The sequence below is a fragment of the Hyla sarda genome, chromosome 5 (genome assembly GCF_029499605.1).
Source record: "Hyla sarda isolate aHylSar1 chromosome 5, aHylSar1.hap1, whole genome shotgun sequence".
NCBI lineage: Eukaryota > Metazoa > Chordata > Amphibia > Anura > Hylidae > Hyla > Hyla sarda.
Genome location: NC_079193.1, coordinates 357,374,229 through 357,392,442, shown reverse-complemented (window position 1 = coordinate 357,392,442; position 18,214 = coordinate 357,374,229). Strand labels below are relative to the sequence as shown.

General features: G+C 41.7%; 1 protein-coding gene across 2 annotated transcripts in view; it reads right to left on the bottom strand.

The window, feature by feature from the left end:
- Positions 1–850: 850 nt before the first annotated feature.
- ZHX2 (zinc fingers and homeoboxes 2) overlaps positions 851–18,214 on the bottom strand; it is a 74,764-nt gene continuing 57,400 nt past the window's right edge. For both annotated transcript variants that reach the window (XM_056522692.1, XM_056522693.1), the window contains exons 3-4: positions 3,969–6,519; positions 851–2,002 (exon numbers count right to left, since the gene is read on the bottom strand). In XM_056522692.1, the coding sequence (XP_056378667.1) occupies positions 3,973–6,348 (2,376 nt within the window). In that variant the 5' untranslated portion in view covers positions 6,349–6,519 and the 3' untranslated portion in view covers positions 851–2,002; positions 3,969–3,972. The remainder of the gene's footprint in view (positions 2,003–3,968; positions 6,520–18,214) is intronic.

Here is an 18,214-nt window from a genome sequence, read left to right as displayed (position 1 = left end):
ATAGTCAGCACTGTGATACCTTTTATCAGATTAAATGTTTAATTAATCAGCTCTGGTCTTTGATCTCTAAATATATGAGCTTACCTTTCTGAAGGAGGCTCTGGTAAAACACGTTTATCTAAGGGTTAATTTGGTGACTTGCTGGGACTAGTAGTGGATACCCAGAGGTCTGGCGGCTTTAACCCTTGCACCATCACACTCTCTCTAGCGTCTTAGCTGGACCGATAGGGTGTGATCGTGACACCTTCCAGTACTTTGTTTTAGGGGCTGTATACTAAAGAGAAATCTAAAAAAAAAAATGCATTTCCTCTGATATCATGACCACAGTGCTCTCTGCTAACCTCTGCTGTCCATTTTAGGAACTGTCCAGAGCAGCATACGTTTGCTATGGGGATTTTCTCCTGCTCTGGACAGTTCCTAAAATGGACAGCAGAGAGCACTGTGGTCAGGACATCACAGGAAATGCATTTCTTTTTTGGATTTCTCTTTAGTATACAGCCCTTAAAAAGTACTGGAAGGATTAAGATTTTTTAATTGAAGTGATTTACAAATCTGTTTAACTTTCTGGCACCAGTTGACTTAAAAAAAAAAATGTATCCACGGGAGTACCCCTTTAAGGTGGTAGTCTTATTTACATATGATTTTTTCATACCGGAACACCCTTTTAATGAGAAATGCCAGATCCGGATGTTGAAATCAGCATAGATCCTGTGACCAAATCAGGGCGGATTTTTAGCCACATGAACACGTCCCTTATGCAGTCCACAAATACATTTTTATCTTTTCTTTTTAGGCCGGTAAATTAAAAAGAACAAAAAGTAGTTCTGATTCAAGCAATAAAAATGCTTTTATTTTATTAATTTTTTTCTCCTCTTTTTCTTTTTTTCTAGAAAAAAAAAAAAAAATGTAATCAAACTTCCTAGCATATTTGTGCAGTGCGGGGGTGAAATGACATTACCGCCATTATTATCAAAACACAACTACTCTTATCATCATATACAACAGGAAGCAGAGAAAAAAAAAATTATAATCCCCCCCCCCCCCCCCCAAAAAAAAAAGTGCACTCACTGGGTAGGCTCCACTACACCTAAAATCTGACAAATAGTCTTTAGTTGTGCTCGCGGCTTTCAGATAACTTTATACATATATTTAAAAAAATACAAAAACACTTCAGTCTGAATAATTTGAAAATAACAAAAAATTTTAACAAAACTCTATTTCTCGCGCGCACACATTTATATATATATATATTTTCATTACCAATCCTTTCTATGTTCTTCTTTTTCAGTATAGTAAAATACTTGCGTAAACCTAAACACACCAGGAAGCCCTTAAACTTTAGTATCTACCATGACTATTTTTTAAATTATTTTTTATGTAACTGAACCCCCGAAACGCCAAGAAACCCCCTTTTTGGCAAGGCAAGTCCATTCCGTCACATCTCGTGTTTTCTTTTATGCTGGATTTGATCTGGATTTTGTTTCTTTGACCTCATTCTCCAATCCGGTGAGAGTCCCCATTTTTTTTTTTCCCATCCCCACCAAAACTCTTGTGAAGACCAGTGGTCCCATCATAAAATGGCTCTACCACTAGGAAGTAACAAATATATAATTTTCTATATACACAACAATAAAATGGAACAAAAAAAATTAGACAACTTAGTGGTTACTAATTCTAAGCAATGCAAAATTTTATAAAAAAAAAAAAAAAGTTTTTGAAAAAAAAAAAAATGAAAATGGTAAATTTGCAACCAACATCTCTCTCACACTCAAAACGGTTCCAGTACGGAAGAAATAGGCAGGAAATGTACAAAGTCTTTTTAGAATTTCGTTCTTTGGCAAAGAAAGAACTTTTTTCTTTTCAGTTTCACAATCCACGGTGAGGCTATGGACGTCGTCCTGGCTGAGCAGAAACCAGCAGGTTTTTATATCAACAGTAGGAAAATATATCTTTATATTATCTTCAAAGTGAAACGGGTGGCGCCCTCCCAAGGTCTTTACATCTGAGAAGAAAAAGAAGGAGGCCGTAAATATCCAAACTATTTTGCTCAGTACCTTAAAAATTACAAAGTATAGCAAGGCCATCTTGGCTTCACAGCTAAAAGTTATGGGGGAGATTTATCAAAACCAGTGCCCATAGCATTCTTGTATATAGGAGGAAGTATTATAGCAGTTATATTCTTGTATACAGGAGCAGTATTATAGCAGTTATATTCTTGTATATAGGAGGAAGTATTATAGTAGTTATATTCTTTTATATAGGAGGAAGTATTATAGTAGTTATATTCTTGTATATAGGAGCAGTATTATAGTAGTTATATTCTTGTATATAGGAGTCAGTATTATAGTAGTTATATTCTTGTATATAGGAGCAGTATTATAGCAGTTATATTCTTGTATATAGGAGGCAGTATTATAGTAGTTATATTCTTGTATATAGGGGGAAGTATTATAGTAGTTATATTCTTGTACATAGGAGCAGTATTATAGTAGTTATATTCTTGTATATAGGAGCAGTATTATAGTAGTTATATTCTTGTATATAGGAGGCAGTATTATAGTAGTTATATTCTTGTATATAGAAGCAGTATTATAGTAGTTATATTCTTGTATACAGGAGCAGTATTATAGTAGTTATATTCTTGTATATAGGGGCAGTATTATAGTAGTTATATTCTTGTATATAGGAGCAGTATTATAGTAGTTATATTCTTGTATATAGGAGCAGTATTATAGTAGTTATATTCTTGTATATAGGAGCAGTATTATAGTAGTTATATTCTTGTATATAGGAGCCAGTATTATAGTAGTTATATTCTTGTATATAGGAGCAGTATTATAGTAGTTATATTCTTGTATATAGGAGCAGTATTATAATAGTTATATTCTTGTATATAGGAGCAGTATTATAATAGTTATATTCTTGTATATAGGAGCAGTATTATAGTAGTTTTATTCTTGTATATAGGAGTCAGTATTATAGTAGTTTATATTTTTGTATATAGGAGCAGTATTATAGTAGTTATATTCTTGTAAATAGGAGCAGTATAATAGTAGTTCTATTCTTGTATATAGGAGCAGTATTATAGTAGTTCTCCTATGTACAAGAATATAACTACTAAAATACTGCCTCCTATGTACAAGAATATAACTACTATAATACTGCCTCTTATGTACAAGAATAGAAGCATTAAAGCAGTAATATTCTTGTACATAAGAGGCAATACATAATACTACCTCCCATGTATAAGTCTATAACTACTATAATACTGCTCCTATATATAGAAGACTAGAACTACTATAATACTGCCTCCTATGTACAAGAATATAGTAATATTAAGTATTAAATTAGTTAGTAGTTTTATTATTGTACATAGGAAGACATATCATGGTAGTTGTATTCTTGTACATAGGGGGCATTATTAAAGTAGTTCTATTCTAAGATACAGGGGTGCAGTATTATAGTACTTATATTCTTGTGCACAAGTATTATATTCAGTATTAAAGTATTCTCCTGCCCATAGGAGGCAGTATTATAGTGGGGACAGTTATAGAGTCAGTATTGTGGATATCAGGGCAACAACTGAAAAGCTGAAAAAGTTAACCATTTTTATAGATCGAAGACGACAACTCTTCACTGTAACCAAGAGGAGCTCTGGAAACCTGTAAAAGTCCCTTTAAAGGGGTACTCCGCTGCTCAGCGTTTGGAACAAACTGTTCAGTATGCTGGAGCTGGGAGCTTGTGATGTCATAGCCCCACCCCCTCAATGCAAGTCTATGGGAGGGAGCGTGACAGCTGTCACGTCCCCTCCCATAGACTTGCATTGAGGGGGCAGGGCTAGGACGCCACGAGCTCCCAGCGCCGGCTCCAGCATTCGGAACAGTTTGTTCAAAACGCTGACCAGCGGAGTACCCCTTTAATGGCCACTTTCTAACGAAAACCCTAACTATGAATTCTGCCATTATTACCTGGTTAGGCACAGGAGTCATCTTTAGGTGTACTTCCATATTCATAGTCACCCATGTCATCTTGGTTGTCCTGTCCAGTCTGACTCCAGCTATCTTCACCGTCTGATATGACTTCATCGTCTCCATGTGATTTCGCCTCACTCTCTAAATCAAGTTTATCGTCATCTTGTTCGTTGTTCAGCAGACTAAAAGTCCCTTGTTCCTGCATTTCTGAAAAACATGCTCTCAGTTCATCAACATCTAGTTTAGCCCTGTTCATCAGAAGATCGACGTCCTCCTCGTGTAACTGGCCGTATTCCTGGAAATATTTGGTGAGAATGTCTCTGCCTGTACTAGTGGCCGACGTAATCTTGATAAACTTTTTACGCTCTTCCAGAGAGCGTTCATACATCTTTCGGTACTGCTCCATCCATCTTAGGCTCCCATTCCTGAGGACACATCGGTTATCCTTAAACCATTTTACAATTTCTGTCCTGACAAGTCCAGTTTGTTCTGCCAGTTGATCGTACTCACGTGGAGTCGGCCACTGAGTTCTTGCAAAAGTACTTTTTAACAAATGGAGCTGCTCCTGTTTAGACCTGTGTGTTACCGAAGACTGTGACCAAGACCTCGATAGGTTACCAGACTGTGTAGAAGCCCCGTTCATAAGTCCATCATTGCTGTCAGATCCCATAGAGTCCAAAACAGCTTGTTCCATGGAATCCCTAACTTTCCTCCTGTTCATAAACCAGTAATGTATCTGCCGCCTTGACAGTTTTGTCTCGGCCCGCAGAATGTCAAATTCGGACTGTGTTGGAAAAGAGCTCTTCTGAAAACTGATTTCGAGAAACTGGAGCTGCTCTTCTGTGATCTCAGCAAGCTTTGTGGGCGTTATGTCTCTGTAATGATAGGGCCGTCGACCTCTGGATGACATTTGGTCCCTCAATAGAGTTTCACTGGTAATGTTACATATACCTCTCTGGCTCCTATACCGATAGTCACTAAACCATTTTTTTATTTCACTCCTAGAAAGACCAGTAATCTCTATCAACCTGTAAACCTCCACATCATCTGGAAATTGGCTATTTACAAAACTGGCTTTCAAAATGGCGATCTGCTCGTTGGTTTTTTTACGCTCGTGCCGAGATGAGGACACCATGCTTAATCTGGAAGATGGAGATGAAGCTTTCACTGTATTCTGACGCTTTGGCTCTGGAGCTTCTTGTGGGCTTTGTAAGGAACGTTTCTGGCTTGGGCTTGGTGCTCCGGAGGAGTTGCCAGAATATGAAGACACAGTCACAGTAGGAGTATTTGTCACTTGTGTAAAAACTAGACCTGTCTGACCAAGAAATTGACAAGGCACTGCTGTCTGGATTATTGGCTGGGCAACCTTAGCAGTAGTAGTTATTGGAGCCGACACAACGGTAAAAGACTGTGGAACAGACTGGATAGTCCCGTTAAACATTTTCTTTCTTGCCTCTTCTACTTCTTCCGGAGACCAGCTTATACCATGCTTCAACCTCTGGGTAGCAAACCAAATTCTTATCTGTTCCTCCGGATGTTTTGAGGCTGCAGTAAGCCAAGATAGTTCCGCCTGTGTAGGGTATGGAAATTTATTAAAAGAAGTGATTAAGGTTACATTAGTGTCCAGAGCAGAATTGTATTTGTTGCTATTCAGGGGTACAGGAACTTTTGGAAGAAGGTTAATATTGGGTGGAAGTTGAACTGATGGCATAACATGCGTTAAACCATCTCCTGAAATGCCATTAGTTTCTGAAAGGCCAAAATGGCCATCATACATCGCCTCTTCAGCTTTTCGCAATCTTCTCATTTCGGCACGGCTTTTTCCAAGTTTACTGATGGGCAGCTTATTTATGGATACACCATTTAGGCTGTCATCGGTTTCCATGTTTTCTTGAGTGCTGGAAACATCCGCTCCACCTTCGATGGACTGCTCTAGAATGGTCTGGTTATTGCGTTTCATTAACTTTAACTTGAAGTTGCTTTCTCCTGGGTGATGTTTAGAATTGTGGTCAGATAAAGAGTCGTATTTTTTGGTGGTAAAGTTACATTCAGCACAGACGTAGAGGGGATTAAGAATGACGTTCGGGTGTTGCATGTCAACGTGTTCTGTAAACTCATTGAGATTCTGTGTTACGTAAGGACAGTATTTGCACTCGTAGCCACCCTGCAACTTTTTCGATTGAGTCTCCGCAGGTGGCTTCTCTTCCACCTTAACTTTGTCCTCTGCTTCTTTCTCCTTCTCACCCGGCCAGTCATTTTTAGTCTCTGAATCTGGTACAGGGGCGTTAGTCAATTCATCAATGTCTTGGTCTTCCTGGTCTACGAGCTCAGTTGCCCGTACCATGCATGGGGTTGTGGACTTTCTTTTACTGGCCATCTTGATGGTGGGTTATAGTTAAAGTATGCTATAGCACTAGTGGATTAAACCAAAAATTATATATAGGCGTGGTTTCGTTCAAGCAGTGGAGTGTTATACTCCACACTCTATCCAGGGTAAACTTTGGTGGTTCCCTTGAATCTGCATAGGGTGAGGATTTGTGCGACACACCTGAAAAAAAAAAAAAAAAAAAAATAATGAGCGCACAGTCAACAAATTGGGAAGACATTAATAGGTGATGTATATCAGAATGTACATTTTCTTAGTCGTGTCATGCTTCTCAACTGCATAAATATGAAGGCCTCATTCACATTTCACCAGTATACAAGCAATAAGGTATTCCAATATACTATGGATGGCCAATTGGGGCAGATTTACTATTGCAAATGCACCAGATTTTTTATGCAATCTGCGCCAGAACACTTGCTTATATGACTTGCATCACGATTGGAATATGCAAGTGTTCAGAAAAACTAAGCAAGGAGAGAAGCTTCACGCAGCATGCTTCTCCCCCTGCTCTCATGCTTCACTATGTGTCCATATGAGGGTATAAGACAGGGTTTCCCAACCAGGGTGCCTCCAGCTGTTGCAAAACTACAACTCCCAGCATGCCTGGACAGCCTTTGGCTGTCCAGGCATGCTGAGAGTTGTAGTTTTGCAACAGCTGGAGGCACCCTGGTTGGGAAACACTGGTATAAGGGCATGTTAAAGCAGAATTTCCGCAATTACCCAGAAATTCCGTTCCGCGTTCAAGCAACCAGCTTTCACCACTAGTATCCGAATAAGGGTCCGTTCACACTGAGTAACTCAAGAAGAATTTACTTGAGTAATTCCTCTTGAAGTCTCCGCTAAGTAATAATTAAAGGGGTACTCCTGTGGAAAACACTTTTTTTTTTTTTTTTTTTTTTTTTTAAATCAACTGGTGCCAGAAAGTTACTTCTATTAAAAAAAAAAAATGTAATCCTTCCAGTACTTTTTATGGGCTGTATACTACAGAGGAAATGCTTTTCCTTTTGGATTTCTATGATGTCACGACCACAGTGCTGACCTCTGCTGTCCATTTTAGGAACGGTCCATAGCAGCATACGTTTGCTATGGGGATTTTCTCCTACTCTGGACAGTTCCTAAAATGGACAGCAGAGGTCAGCAGAGAGCACTGTGGTCGTGACATCAGAGAAATCCAAAAAGTAAAGCATTACCTCTGTAGTATATAGCCCCTAAAAAAGTACTGGAAGGATTTAGATTGTTTAATAGAAGTAATTTACAAATCTGTTTAACTTTCTGGCACCAGTTGATTTAAAAAAAAAAAAAAAAAAAAAAAAAAAAAAAAAAAGTTTTCCACGGGAGTACCCCTTTAACATCCATTTTTGCCATTGACTTCAATGTATTTTACTCTGCACTGTTCACACTGAGTAAATTCCATTGCGCTAGAAGAACAAGTTTATTCTTCTTGCGGAATACGCGAGCAGAAGTCCATTAAAGTCTATGGTAAAAAAAAATAAAAAATTCTGCCCGAAATTCCGTGCACAATCTTGAAATAGTCAGCCCGATTTGGCCCTCCCACACCCTTTACCATTCCGTGCGAAATGAAGAGACTGCATTCCGGATGGAAATTTTTCAGCTTTAATTCCTCTCGAGTGAAAATACCCAAGAGTCATACTTTAGTACACAGATTGGACCCCCTAGTGGTGAAGGGGGGCTGCCTGATTTTTGCAAATTTGTAAAGCACCAATAATCCATTGGCCATCACACATCGACATAACTGGACATATACCGTAAATGCACTAGAATTATTGGATTCTCTTCCCCCACAGATAAATCTTCCAGCAAGCAGAATGCAGTTGGTACATAGCCCAGAATTTGGCATGCTACCCCTTGGAATACTGCAGGTAACCATGTATGAGTCACTGGGAAAGGCAGACTGAAAATCAATGAAACCGCAAGGCTTTAATATAGATCAGGATTCAGGAGAGCCGGTGGCGTTCTGCCGCAGAGCTACCAGACGTCCTCAGCTGCTGCTCAGCAGACTGTGATGTCGAATTACAGCTGTAAATCCTTAAAGGAGCGCTAAACCTTAAGACAGGGGCTGAGGATATAACTCCCATGGATGCAAGTGCGTCCGGATAGAAGTCAAATTATCAGTGAGGGGGGTTGATTGGAACCCATGCTGAAGAACATCCCCCCCCCCCTCTTAAAGGGGTACTCTGCTGCTCAGCGTTTGGAGCAAACTGTTCCAAACGCTGGAGCCGGGAGCTTGTGATGCTATAGCCCTGCCCCCTCATGATTTCACGCCCCGCCCCCTCAATGCAAGTCTATGGGAGGGGGCGTGACACGCCCCCTCCCATAGACTTGCATTGAGGGGGCAGGGCGTGACATCATGAGGGGGGCAGGGCTATGGCGTCACGAGCTCCCGGCGCCGGCTCCTGCGTTCGGAACAGTTTGCGGTAGATGGTGGTGAATAGATAAGGTCTAGAATCTCTCATTAGGGCCCAGATAGAGCATCAAAAAATATCCCAAAATGTCTAAATCTTATCTCCTCCTTCTGTCCTTCACTTCTACTAGGAGAAAAGGACGGGACAACCGCATGATCCACAAAATGGCACAATACAGATTATCACCATGCTTAGGCCCCCTTCACACTGCCGGTATGCCCCGTCAAACACGGCCGTCAAACTCCCTTTATTTATTTATCAATTTTTTTGCAGTTTGACGGCTGTAATGTTGATGGGTCATAACGGCCAATAACGGGTCCCGATGAACCCCATTATAGTCAATGGGGTCCGTTAGGCGCCGTTATTTTCGGAGAGAATAGCCGGAGAAAAAGACGGATCAAGCACTATTTTTCCTCCCGCTATTCTTGAACCTAAAATAACGGGCTTACCCTGTCGTAGACAATCGGTGTGAATGTAGGTTTTCTGGATTACAGGATGGCGGGGTAACGGATTTTTACAGAACACTGATTTACCGTTTTCAGTTCCTAAGCACGGTCATAATCCCGACCCCCCCACCCCCTCCAGCACAGTTCACCAGCGCTCACCCCTAGCACTTCTCCTATTTCACAGTGTGATATCATCCCCTTCTAGTAGCCACAGCTCCCTCCCCCACCCTATTCTATTCCCTTCCTGGCAGACGCCCCATATAGTCATTATTCACTCAGGCCACTTTATTAGGTACACCTGTTCTGTTGCTTGTTAACACAAATAGCTAATCAGCCAACTACATGGTAGCAACTCAATGCATTTAGGCATGTAGGCATGGTCAAGACAACTTATTGAAGTTCAAACTGAGCATCAGCATGGGGAAGAAGGGGGGATTTAGTTGAATTTAAATGTGGCGAGCGGCTTTATTGTGGGTGGGTCACCCAGCTTTCCAAGAAAAAGATGCAGACATAAAATGACCATCTTATTATTATTTCACATGGACTCTGAGGTTCTGCTGCAACAAGAATATAGCACAACAAAGAACCTGCAGCGATAGTAACTGCAGCGCTGTCATCCGGGCGGAATCTGTGATCACCATGGAGGGGGGCGCAATGATGGCGTCTGATGAGGTGATCTGCGGAGGGAATGCTAATCAGTCACTGCAGCTAATGAACTTTCCTCCGCGCACATTCTGGTAACAGGTCAGCAATTCTCAGAGACACCCGGCCCCAGCAGTCATTTCCAGAGGACAAAACTAAAACATCCAGCGAGAGACGGCTCCAATATAAACCTTGTGTCTATTGTTCTGCGTATACAATGGAGGTTATACTGGATCACTAACGTATAATTCCTGTAATTGTGACGAGTCACTGGGTAGAAACATTACTTATCCGGTATTATACTCCAGAGCTGTACTCACTATTCTGCTGGTGAGGTCACTGTGTACATACATTACATTACTGATCCTGAGTTATATCCTGTATTATACTCCAGAGCTGTACTCACTATTCTGCTGGTGAGGTCACTGTGTACATACATTACATTACTTATCCTGTACTGATCCTGAGTTATATCCTGTATTATACTCCAGAGCTGTACTCACTATTCTGCTGGTCAGGTCACTGTGTACATACATTACATTACTTATCCTGTACTGATCCTGAGTTATATCCTGTATTATACTCCAGAGCTGCACTCACTATTCTGCTGGTGAGGTCACTGTGTACATACATTACATTACTTATCCTGTACTGATCCCGAGTTACATCCTGTATTATACTCCAGAGCTGCACTCACTATTCTGCTGGTGGAGTCACTGTGTACATACATTACATTACTTATCCTGTACTGATCCTGAGTTATATTCTGTATTATACTCCAGAGCTGTACTCTCTATTCTGCTGGTGGAGTCACTGTGTACATACATTACATTACTTATCCTGTACTGATCCTGAGTTATATCCTGTATTATACTCCAGAGCTGCACTCACTATTCTGCTGGAGAGGTCACTGTGTACATACATTACATTACTTATCCTGTACTGATCCTGAGTTATATCCTGTATTATACTCCAGAGCTGCACTCACTATTCTGCTGTACCTTGTCACATACTCACAACCATGCTGTACATTGCAAACACAGGACTGGTAACATAGGACCACAATTTTTGCTATACGCAGCATTATTACAGGCTGTTCTGATTGACCCTATTAAGCGGGAAAATTCCACTTAACACCACTGATTCAAGTCTATGGGAGTTGGCAAAAGATGGGAGTAGTTGTCTGAAAATACCCCCATTGTCCATTGTGCGCAGTGATGACTGGCTGGAATACCAACCAAGTGCGAGTATTTCTAAGATGGTGACACTCCCCACTGTTCACAGGATTGTGCAGAATTTCACTGTCAAGTCTGAATTGTTGCCTTGTGCAATACTGCAAAAACCTCACAGTTATGTCAGCATAGTGCCAGTTCCAATTTACGAGATACAAAAAAATAAAAAATAAATTATTGGGGGGAGATTTCCCAAAACCTGTCCAGAGAAAAAGTTTCTAAGTTGCCCATAAAAACCGATCAGATCGCTTCTTTCATTTTGCAGAGGCCTTTTCAAAAATGAAAGAAGTGACTCTTTTTTTTTTTATTACAGTTCTTAATTTTTTCTTTGCCCAGATTTACAAAAAAAATTAAATAAATACAAATTATATACACACACACACACATATATAGGAGGAAGCTTTTGACTTCCTATCCCGTCTTCATATATTGTTATCATATCCCGTCCTCCTATCTCAACCTCTCATCCCGTCCTCCTATCCCGACCCGTAATATGTGTACAATGGAAATTGAAATATCTCCAGCCGTACGGAAGTTATGTGAGAACATACATTTCCCATTGATTTGCATGGGACTTTAAACAAAAATCCCAACCCTCACAAATGGGGGTAGTTAAGGGTTAAATTAACAATCCTATATTATAAGTGGACATATAAGTAACATGTGACCAAGTATTATCGAAATATCTCCAGTCGTTTGGAAGTTATGCAGTAACATATATTTCCCATAGACTTGTATAGGACTTTAAACATAAACCCCGCCCCTGGCAAATGGGGGTGAGTAAGGGTTAAATCACCTATCCTATGTTTGTTGTTGACATATAAGTAACATGTGTGCCAAGTGTAATGTTAATATCTTTAGCAGTTTGGAAGTTTTTGTGGAACATACATACAAATACACACACATATATATATACACACACACACACACACACACACACACACACATTGAGTTTTATATATATTGATAAATAAATTACATAATTAAACATATATATATATATACAGACAAAGAATAAGTCAGCCAGCACTTTAGTTGATACCAAACTATTATATGGACCTGGCCTACAGGTGCACGCTACTAGGCTAGATATACAGCAACAGAAGAATACAGCAGCACACTGCCAGCACAAGGATATAGGTGAAACATGAACATGCAGATAAAACATGGAGAGCTATACAGCTATGGTGTAATAGATGCAAATGTGAAACTATGAAATAGTGAGACACTTAGCTCGCAAATTTGTCTCCGCCGGCGGTCAAATAGCTTGGACCGTCCCACCGCGATAAGGTAGCCTCCTGGGACGGACCCTACACTGTGAATATGCCTCTGTGTGAACAGTTCAGTAAGCATGGCAGGGTCTGGAACATCCAAGACACCTTATATACACACCTGATAGAGGTGGGTGGGGTGCAAGGCCAACATGGAGGCAGCCACTCCCCCGTATGTGCAATACAGACAAAGAATAAGTCAGCCAGCACTTTAGTTGATACCAAACTATTATATGGACCTGGCACCCCACCCACCTCTATCAGGTGTGTATATAAGGTGTCTTGGATGTTCCAGACCCTGCCATGCTTACTGAACTGTTCACACAGAGGCATATTCACAGTGTAGGGTCCGTCCCAATGAGGCCACCTTATCGCGGTGGGACGGTCCAAGCTATTTGACCGCCAGCGGAGACAAATTTGCGAGCTAAGTGCCTCAATATTTCATAGTTTCACATTCACATCTATTATACCATAGCTGTATAGTCTCCATGTTTTATCTGCATGTTCATGTTTCACCTATATCCTTGTGCTGGCAGTGTGCTGCTGCATTCTTCTGTTGCTGTGTATATATATATATATATATATATATATATATATATATATATATATATATTGTACAAGGTAATAATTTGGCCTTGACACTGAAGTGATGTAACAGCAGCAGTGGGGCATCAAGATGACCACCCCATAATAATGCACAAAGAATTAAATGAAAAAATAAATAAATAAATTACAGTGATGTTTAAAGGGGTTATCCACCATAAGGTGATTTTAGTACTTACCAGCCAGAACTGGGTATTTCCTGTTGGATTTTGTTCTCTAAACTACACATCCCACAGTTCTATGCTTAACCCCTTAAGGACAATGGACGTACTCCTACGCCCCCGTTTCCGAGTCCTTAAGGACCGAGGATATAGGAGTACGTCCTGTCCATTCCCGGCCCCCCGCCGCTAGCCGGAGGGGAGTCGGTGCCCGATGCCTGCTGAAATCGTTCAGCAGGCATCGCGGCATATCGCCCAGGGGGGTCATTATGCCCCCCCCCATGTCGGCGATGGCCGCAGATCGCTGGACAATTCAGTCCAGCGATCTGCGGCGATTCCGGGTCAATCGGGTCTCCAGTGACCCGGAATTACTGGCTGATCGGACCAATCAGGGCGCCTGCTGCGGGTGTCACTCCCGCAACCCGCTCCGCCCCTCTTCCGGAGGACATGAGTGGGTGCGGGACGTGCACCCCGGGTGCTGGGGACCCCGATCCCCGGCGTTAATGTTGGGACCGGGGCCCCAGGAGCGGGACTGACCTGCGTGGCGTGGATCAGCAGCAGGAGGTGAGTGACAGCCTCCTGCTGTTGCTTAGCAACAGCTCCCAGCATGCCCTTTTTTGCTGTAGTTATGCAACAGGAGGAGGCAGACCACCACAACTCCCAGCATTCCCTTATGGGCATGCTGGGACTTATGGTTTTGCAACAGCTGGAGGCACATTTTTTCTATGGAAAAGTGTACCTTCAGCTGTTGTATAACTACAATTCCCAGCTTGCACAATCAGCTAAAGTGCATGCTGGGAGTTGTAGTGGTGCATCTGGTGGTTGCATAACTACAACTCCCAGCATGCCCGTTGGCTGTCGGTGACTGCTGAGAGTTGTAGTTTTGCAACAGCTGAAGGCACACTGAGTTTTGAAACAGCTGAAGGCACACTGAGTTAAGTAGCAAACCAGTGTGTATCCAGCTGTTGCATAACTACAATCCCCAGCATCCCCAGCCAAAGTAGTATGCCTCCAGCTGTTGCATAACTACAAGACCCAGCATGCCCTTCCGCTGTCCGTACATGCTGGGGGTTGTAACTTTTGCAACAGCTGAAGGCACACTGGTTGCAAAACACTGAGTTTGTTACCAAACTCGGTGTTTCACAACCAGTGTGCCTCCAGCTGTTGCAAAACTACAACTCCCAGCATGCACTGATAGACCGTACATGCTGGGAGTTGTAGTTTTGCAATAGCTGGATGTTTCTCCCCCCCCAATGTGAACGTACAGGGTACACTCACATGGGCGGAGGATTACAGTAAGTATCCGGCTGCAAGTTTGAGCTGCGGAAAATTTTCTGCCGCAGCTCAAACTGCCAGCGAGAAACTACTGTACCCTAAAAACACTACACTACCACAAAATAAAATAAAAAGTAAAAAACACTACATATAGACATTCCCCTACACAGCCCCCCTCCCCAATAAAAATTAAAAACGTCTGGTACGCCACTGTTTCCAAAACGGAGCCTCCAGCTGTTGCAAAACTACAACTCCCAGCATGCACTGATAGACCCCACATGCTGGGAGTTGTAGTTTTGCAACAGCTGGATGTTCCCCCCTCCCCAATGTGAACGTACAGGGTACACTCACATGGGCAGAGGTTTACAGTAAGTATCCGGCTGCAAGTTTGAGCTGCAGCAAATCTTCTGCCGCAGCTCAAACTGCCAGCGAGAAACTACTGTGAACCCCCGCACGTGCGACTGTACCCTAAAAACACTATACTACACTAACACAAAATAAAATAAAAAGTAAAAAACACTACATATACACATACCCCTATACAGCCCCCCTCCCCTCCCCAATAAAAATGAAAAACGTCTGGTACACCACTGTTTCCAAAACTGAGCCTGCAGCTGTACCAAAACAACTACTCCCAGTATTGCCAGATAGCCGTTGACTGTCCAGGCATGCTGGGAGTTTTACAACAGCTGGAGGCACCCTGTTTGGGAATCACTGGCGTAGAATACCCCTATGTCCACCCCTATGCAAGTCCCTAATGTAGGCCTCAAATGCACATGGAGCTCTCACTTTGGAGCCCTGTCGTATTTCAAGGCAACAGTTTAGGGTCACATATGGGGTATCGCCGTACTCGGGAAAAATTGTGTTCCAAATTTTGGGGGGGTATTTTCTGCTATTACCCTTTTTAAAAATGTAAAATTTTTGGGAAACCAAGCATTTTAGGTAAATTTTTTTTTTTTTTTTTTACATATGCAAAAGTCGTGAATCACCTGTGGGGTATTAAGGTTCACTTTACCCCTTGTTACGTTCCCCGAGGGGTCTAGTTTCCAAAATAGTATGCCATGTGGGTTTTTTTTTGCTGTTCTGGCACCATAGGGGCTTCCTAAATGCGGCATGCCCCCAGAGCAAAATTTGCTTTCAAAAAGCCAAATGTGACTCCTTCTCTTCTAAGACCTGTAGTGCGCCAGCAGAGCACTTTTCTCCCCCATATGGGGTGTTTTCTGAATCGGGAGAAATTGGGCTTCCAATTTTGGGGGGTATTTTCTGCTATTACCCTTTTTAAAAATGTAAAAATTTTGGGAAACCAAGCATTTTAGGTAAAAAAAATAATTTTTTTTTTACATATGCAAAAGTCGTGAAACACCTGTAGGGTATTAAGGTTCACTTTACCCCTTGTTACGTTCCCCGAGGGGTCTAGTTTCCAAAATGGTATGCCATTTTTTTTTGCTGTCCTGGCACCATAGGGGCTTCCTAAAGGTGACATGCCCCCCAAAAACCATTTGTCGCTCCTTCCCTTCTGAGCCCTCTACTGCGCCCGCTGAACACTTTACATAGACATATGAGGTATGTCCTTACTCGAGAGAAATTGGGTTTCAAATACAAGTAAAAATTTTCTCCTTTTTACCCCTTGCAAAAATTCAAAAATTGTGTCTACAAGAACATGCGAGTGTAAAAAATGAAGATTGTGAATGTTCTCCTTCACTTTGCTGCTATTCTTGTGAAACACCTAAAGGGTTAATACACTTACTGAATGTCATTTTGAATACTTTGGGGGGTGTAGTTTTTATAATGGGGTCATTTATGGGGTATTTCTAATATGAAGACCCAAATCCACTTCAAACCTGAATTGGTCCATGAAATAGCGAGTTTGAAAATTTTGTGAAAAATTTCAAAATTGCTGCTGAACTTTGAAGCCCTCTGGTGTCTTCCAAAAGTAAAAACTCATACATTTTATGATGCAAACATAAAGTAGACATATTGTATATATGAACCAAAAAATTTTTTATTTTGAATATCCATTTTCCTTACAAGCAGAGAGCTTCAAAGTTAGAAAAATGCAAAATTTTCATTTTTTTCATCAAATTTTGGGATTTTTCACCAAGAAAGGATGCAAGTTACCATAAAATTTTACCACTAAGTTAAAGTAGAATATGTCACCAAAAAACAATCTCGGAATCAGAAGGATAACTAAAAGCATTCCAGAGTTATTAATGTTTAAAGTGACAGTGGTCAGAATTGCAAAAAACGCTCTGGTCCTTAAGGTGTAAAATGGCCTGGTCCTTAAGGGGTTAAAAGTTTGAGATCACTTTCCTTCCTCCCACACATCAGGCACCCCACCCATTGAAAGTGTTTTCTGATCAGGGGGCCTACAGCTGTTGACAGGGGCGTACTGACCAGCCGGTCTGATCAGACTTTGTCTGAGGGCCCGGCCGGGTACGGGGCCCGCCGCTCCTGTGGATCCAGGGTACTTGTCCAGGATCCCCAGCAGATAGCACTACCTTCTCCTGTATGTGCGGTACACGCAGATACAGGAGAAGGTGTCCCCTCTTTGTGAGCCACGTCTGCATCTTACACGGAGGAGACGTGACCTCCGCCCCCACACAGCGCAGGCACCGATGTAAAATTTAGTTTATTTTGTGTGTAGGGCTGGTGAAGGGATTTGGGTAGAATATGAGCAAAAGTGTAACCAGCGTCAGAGCATCGCAGGGGCCCTTGCTTTTTTTGTTGGTCCGCCCCTGGCTGTTGCAAAATTGAAGCAGGACATGCTCCCTCTGATCACCTGACTAGTGATGTCAGGTCTCGATGCATTGCAACCTGGGAAATCCCGAGACAAGAGTAATTATGTATGCTGTGAAAAATAAATATTGGGGCGGTAATCACATAAGAATTGTGAGAAAACCGTCACACACAGGTACAGACACTATATTATGGACTACACTAACTTTACAGCCTCTGTAGAATAGTCAAATAAAAAACAAATCTGGAATACCCCTTTAAGTATATGATCATAAAAGAGCAAAATGACCTCGCAAATGGCGCTGCTAGTTCCGTGGAGATGTAGGAATAAACCAAAATCCAAGGTGGAATATTGTAAAAGCTTGTGGATTTTATTGCAAATGAATAAAATCAATAAAAGCAATACAAAAGCGATATAAATTGAGATTACGCGTTTCGGGGGAGCCACCCCCTTCTTCAGATCAGTATCAGTATCCACAAGCTTTTACAATATTCCACCTTGGATTTTGGTTTATTCCTACCTCTCCACGGAACTAGCAGCGCCATCTGCGAGGTCATTTTGCTCTTTTATGATCACCTACTCTCTCCAGGAGACGGTTTTTACCTCACCTGTTACCTCAGGCTCAGCAGCGGTCCCGGCTATCTTGTAACCCGTGCATTGGGTTGATATGCAAGTTTAATACTTGCTCTAAGGTGAGCAGTTACTACCTAAGGGGCCTGCAAGCCCCGCACCTACTTCCCTTCCTTTTCCCTCTACCACCCAACGGTATCACACGAGGAGCCCTCTCTGGTCTCTTTTTTTTCTCCCCATACAGGCCATTTAAGTATAGGGCTCTGATCAGAAAAAAAAAATTATAATCTAGGAGATACATCCCCATTAAGATAGATACATCCCCAAATACATAGATAAGATGAGGTCCCATGCCTCCTGACAGGTCGGATATATTCTATCTATATATCTAACATACACACACACACACACACACACACGTTATATATAAATATACCGTATATCATATCTACCTTTATCTCATACCTCTCTATCTACCTACCTTTTATCTATCTACCTAC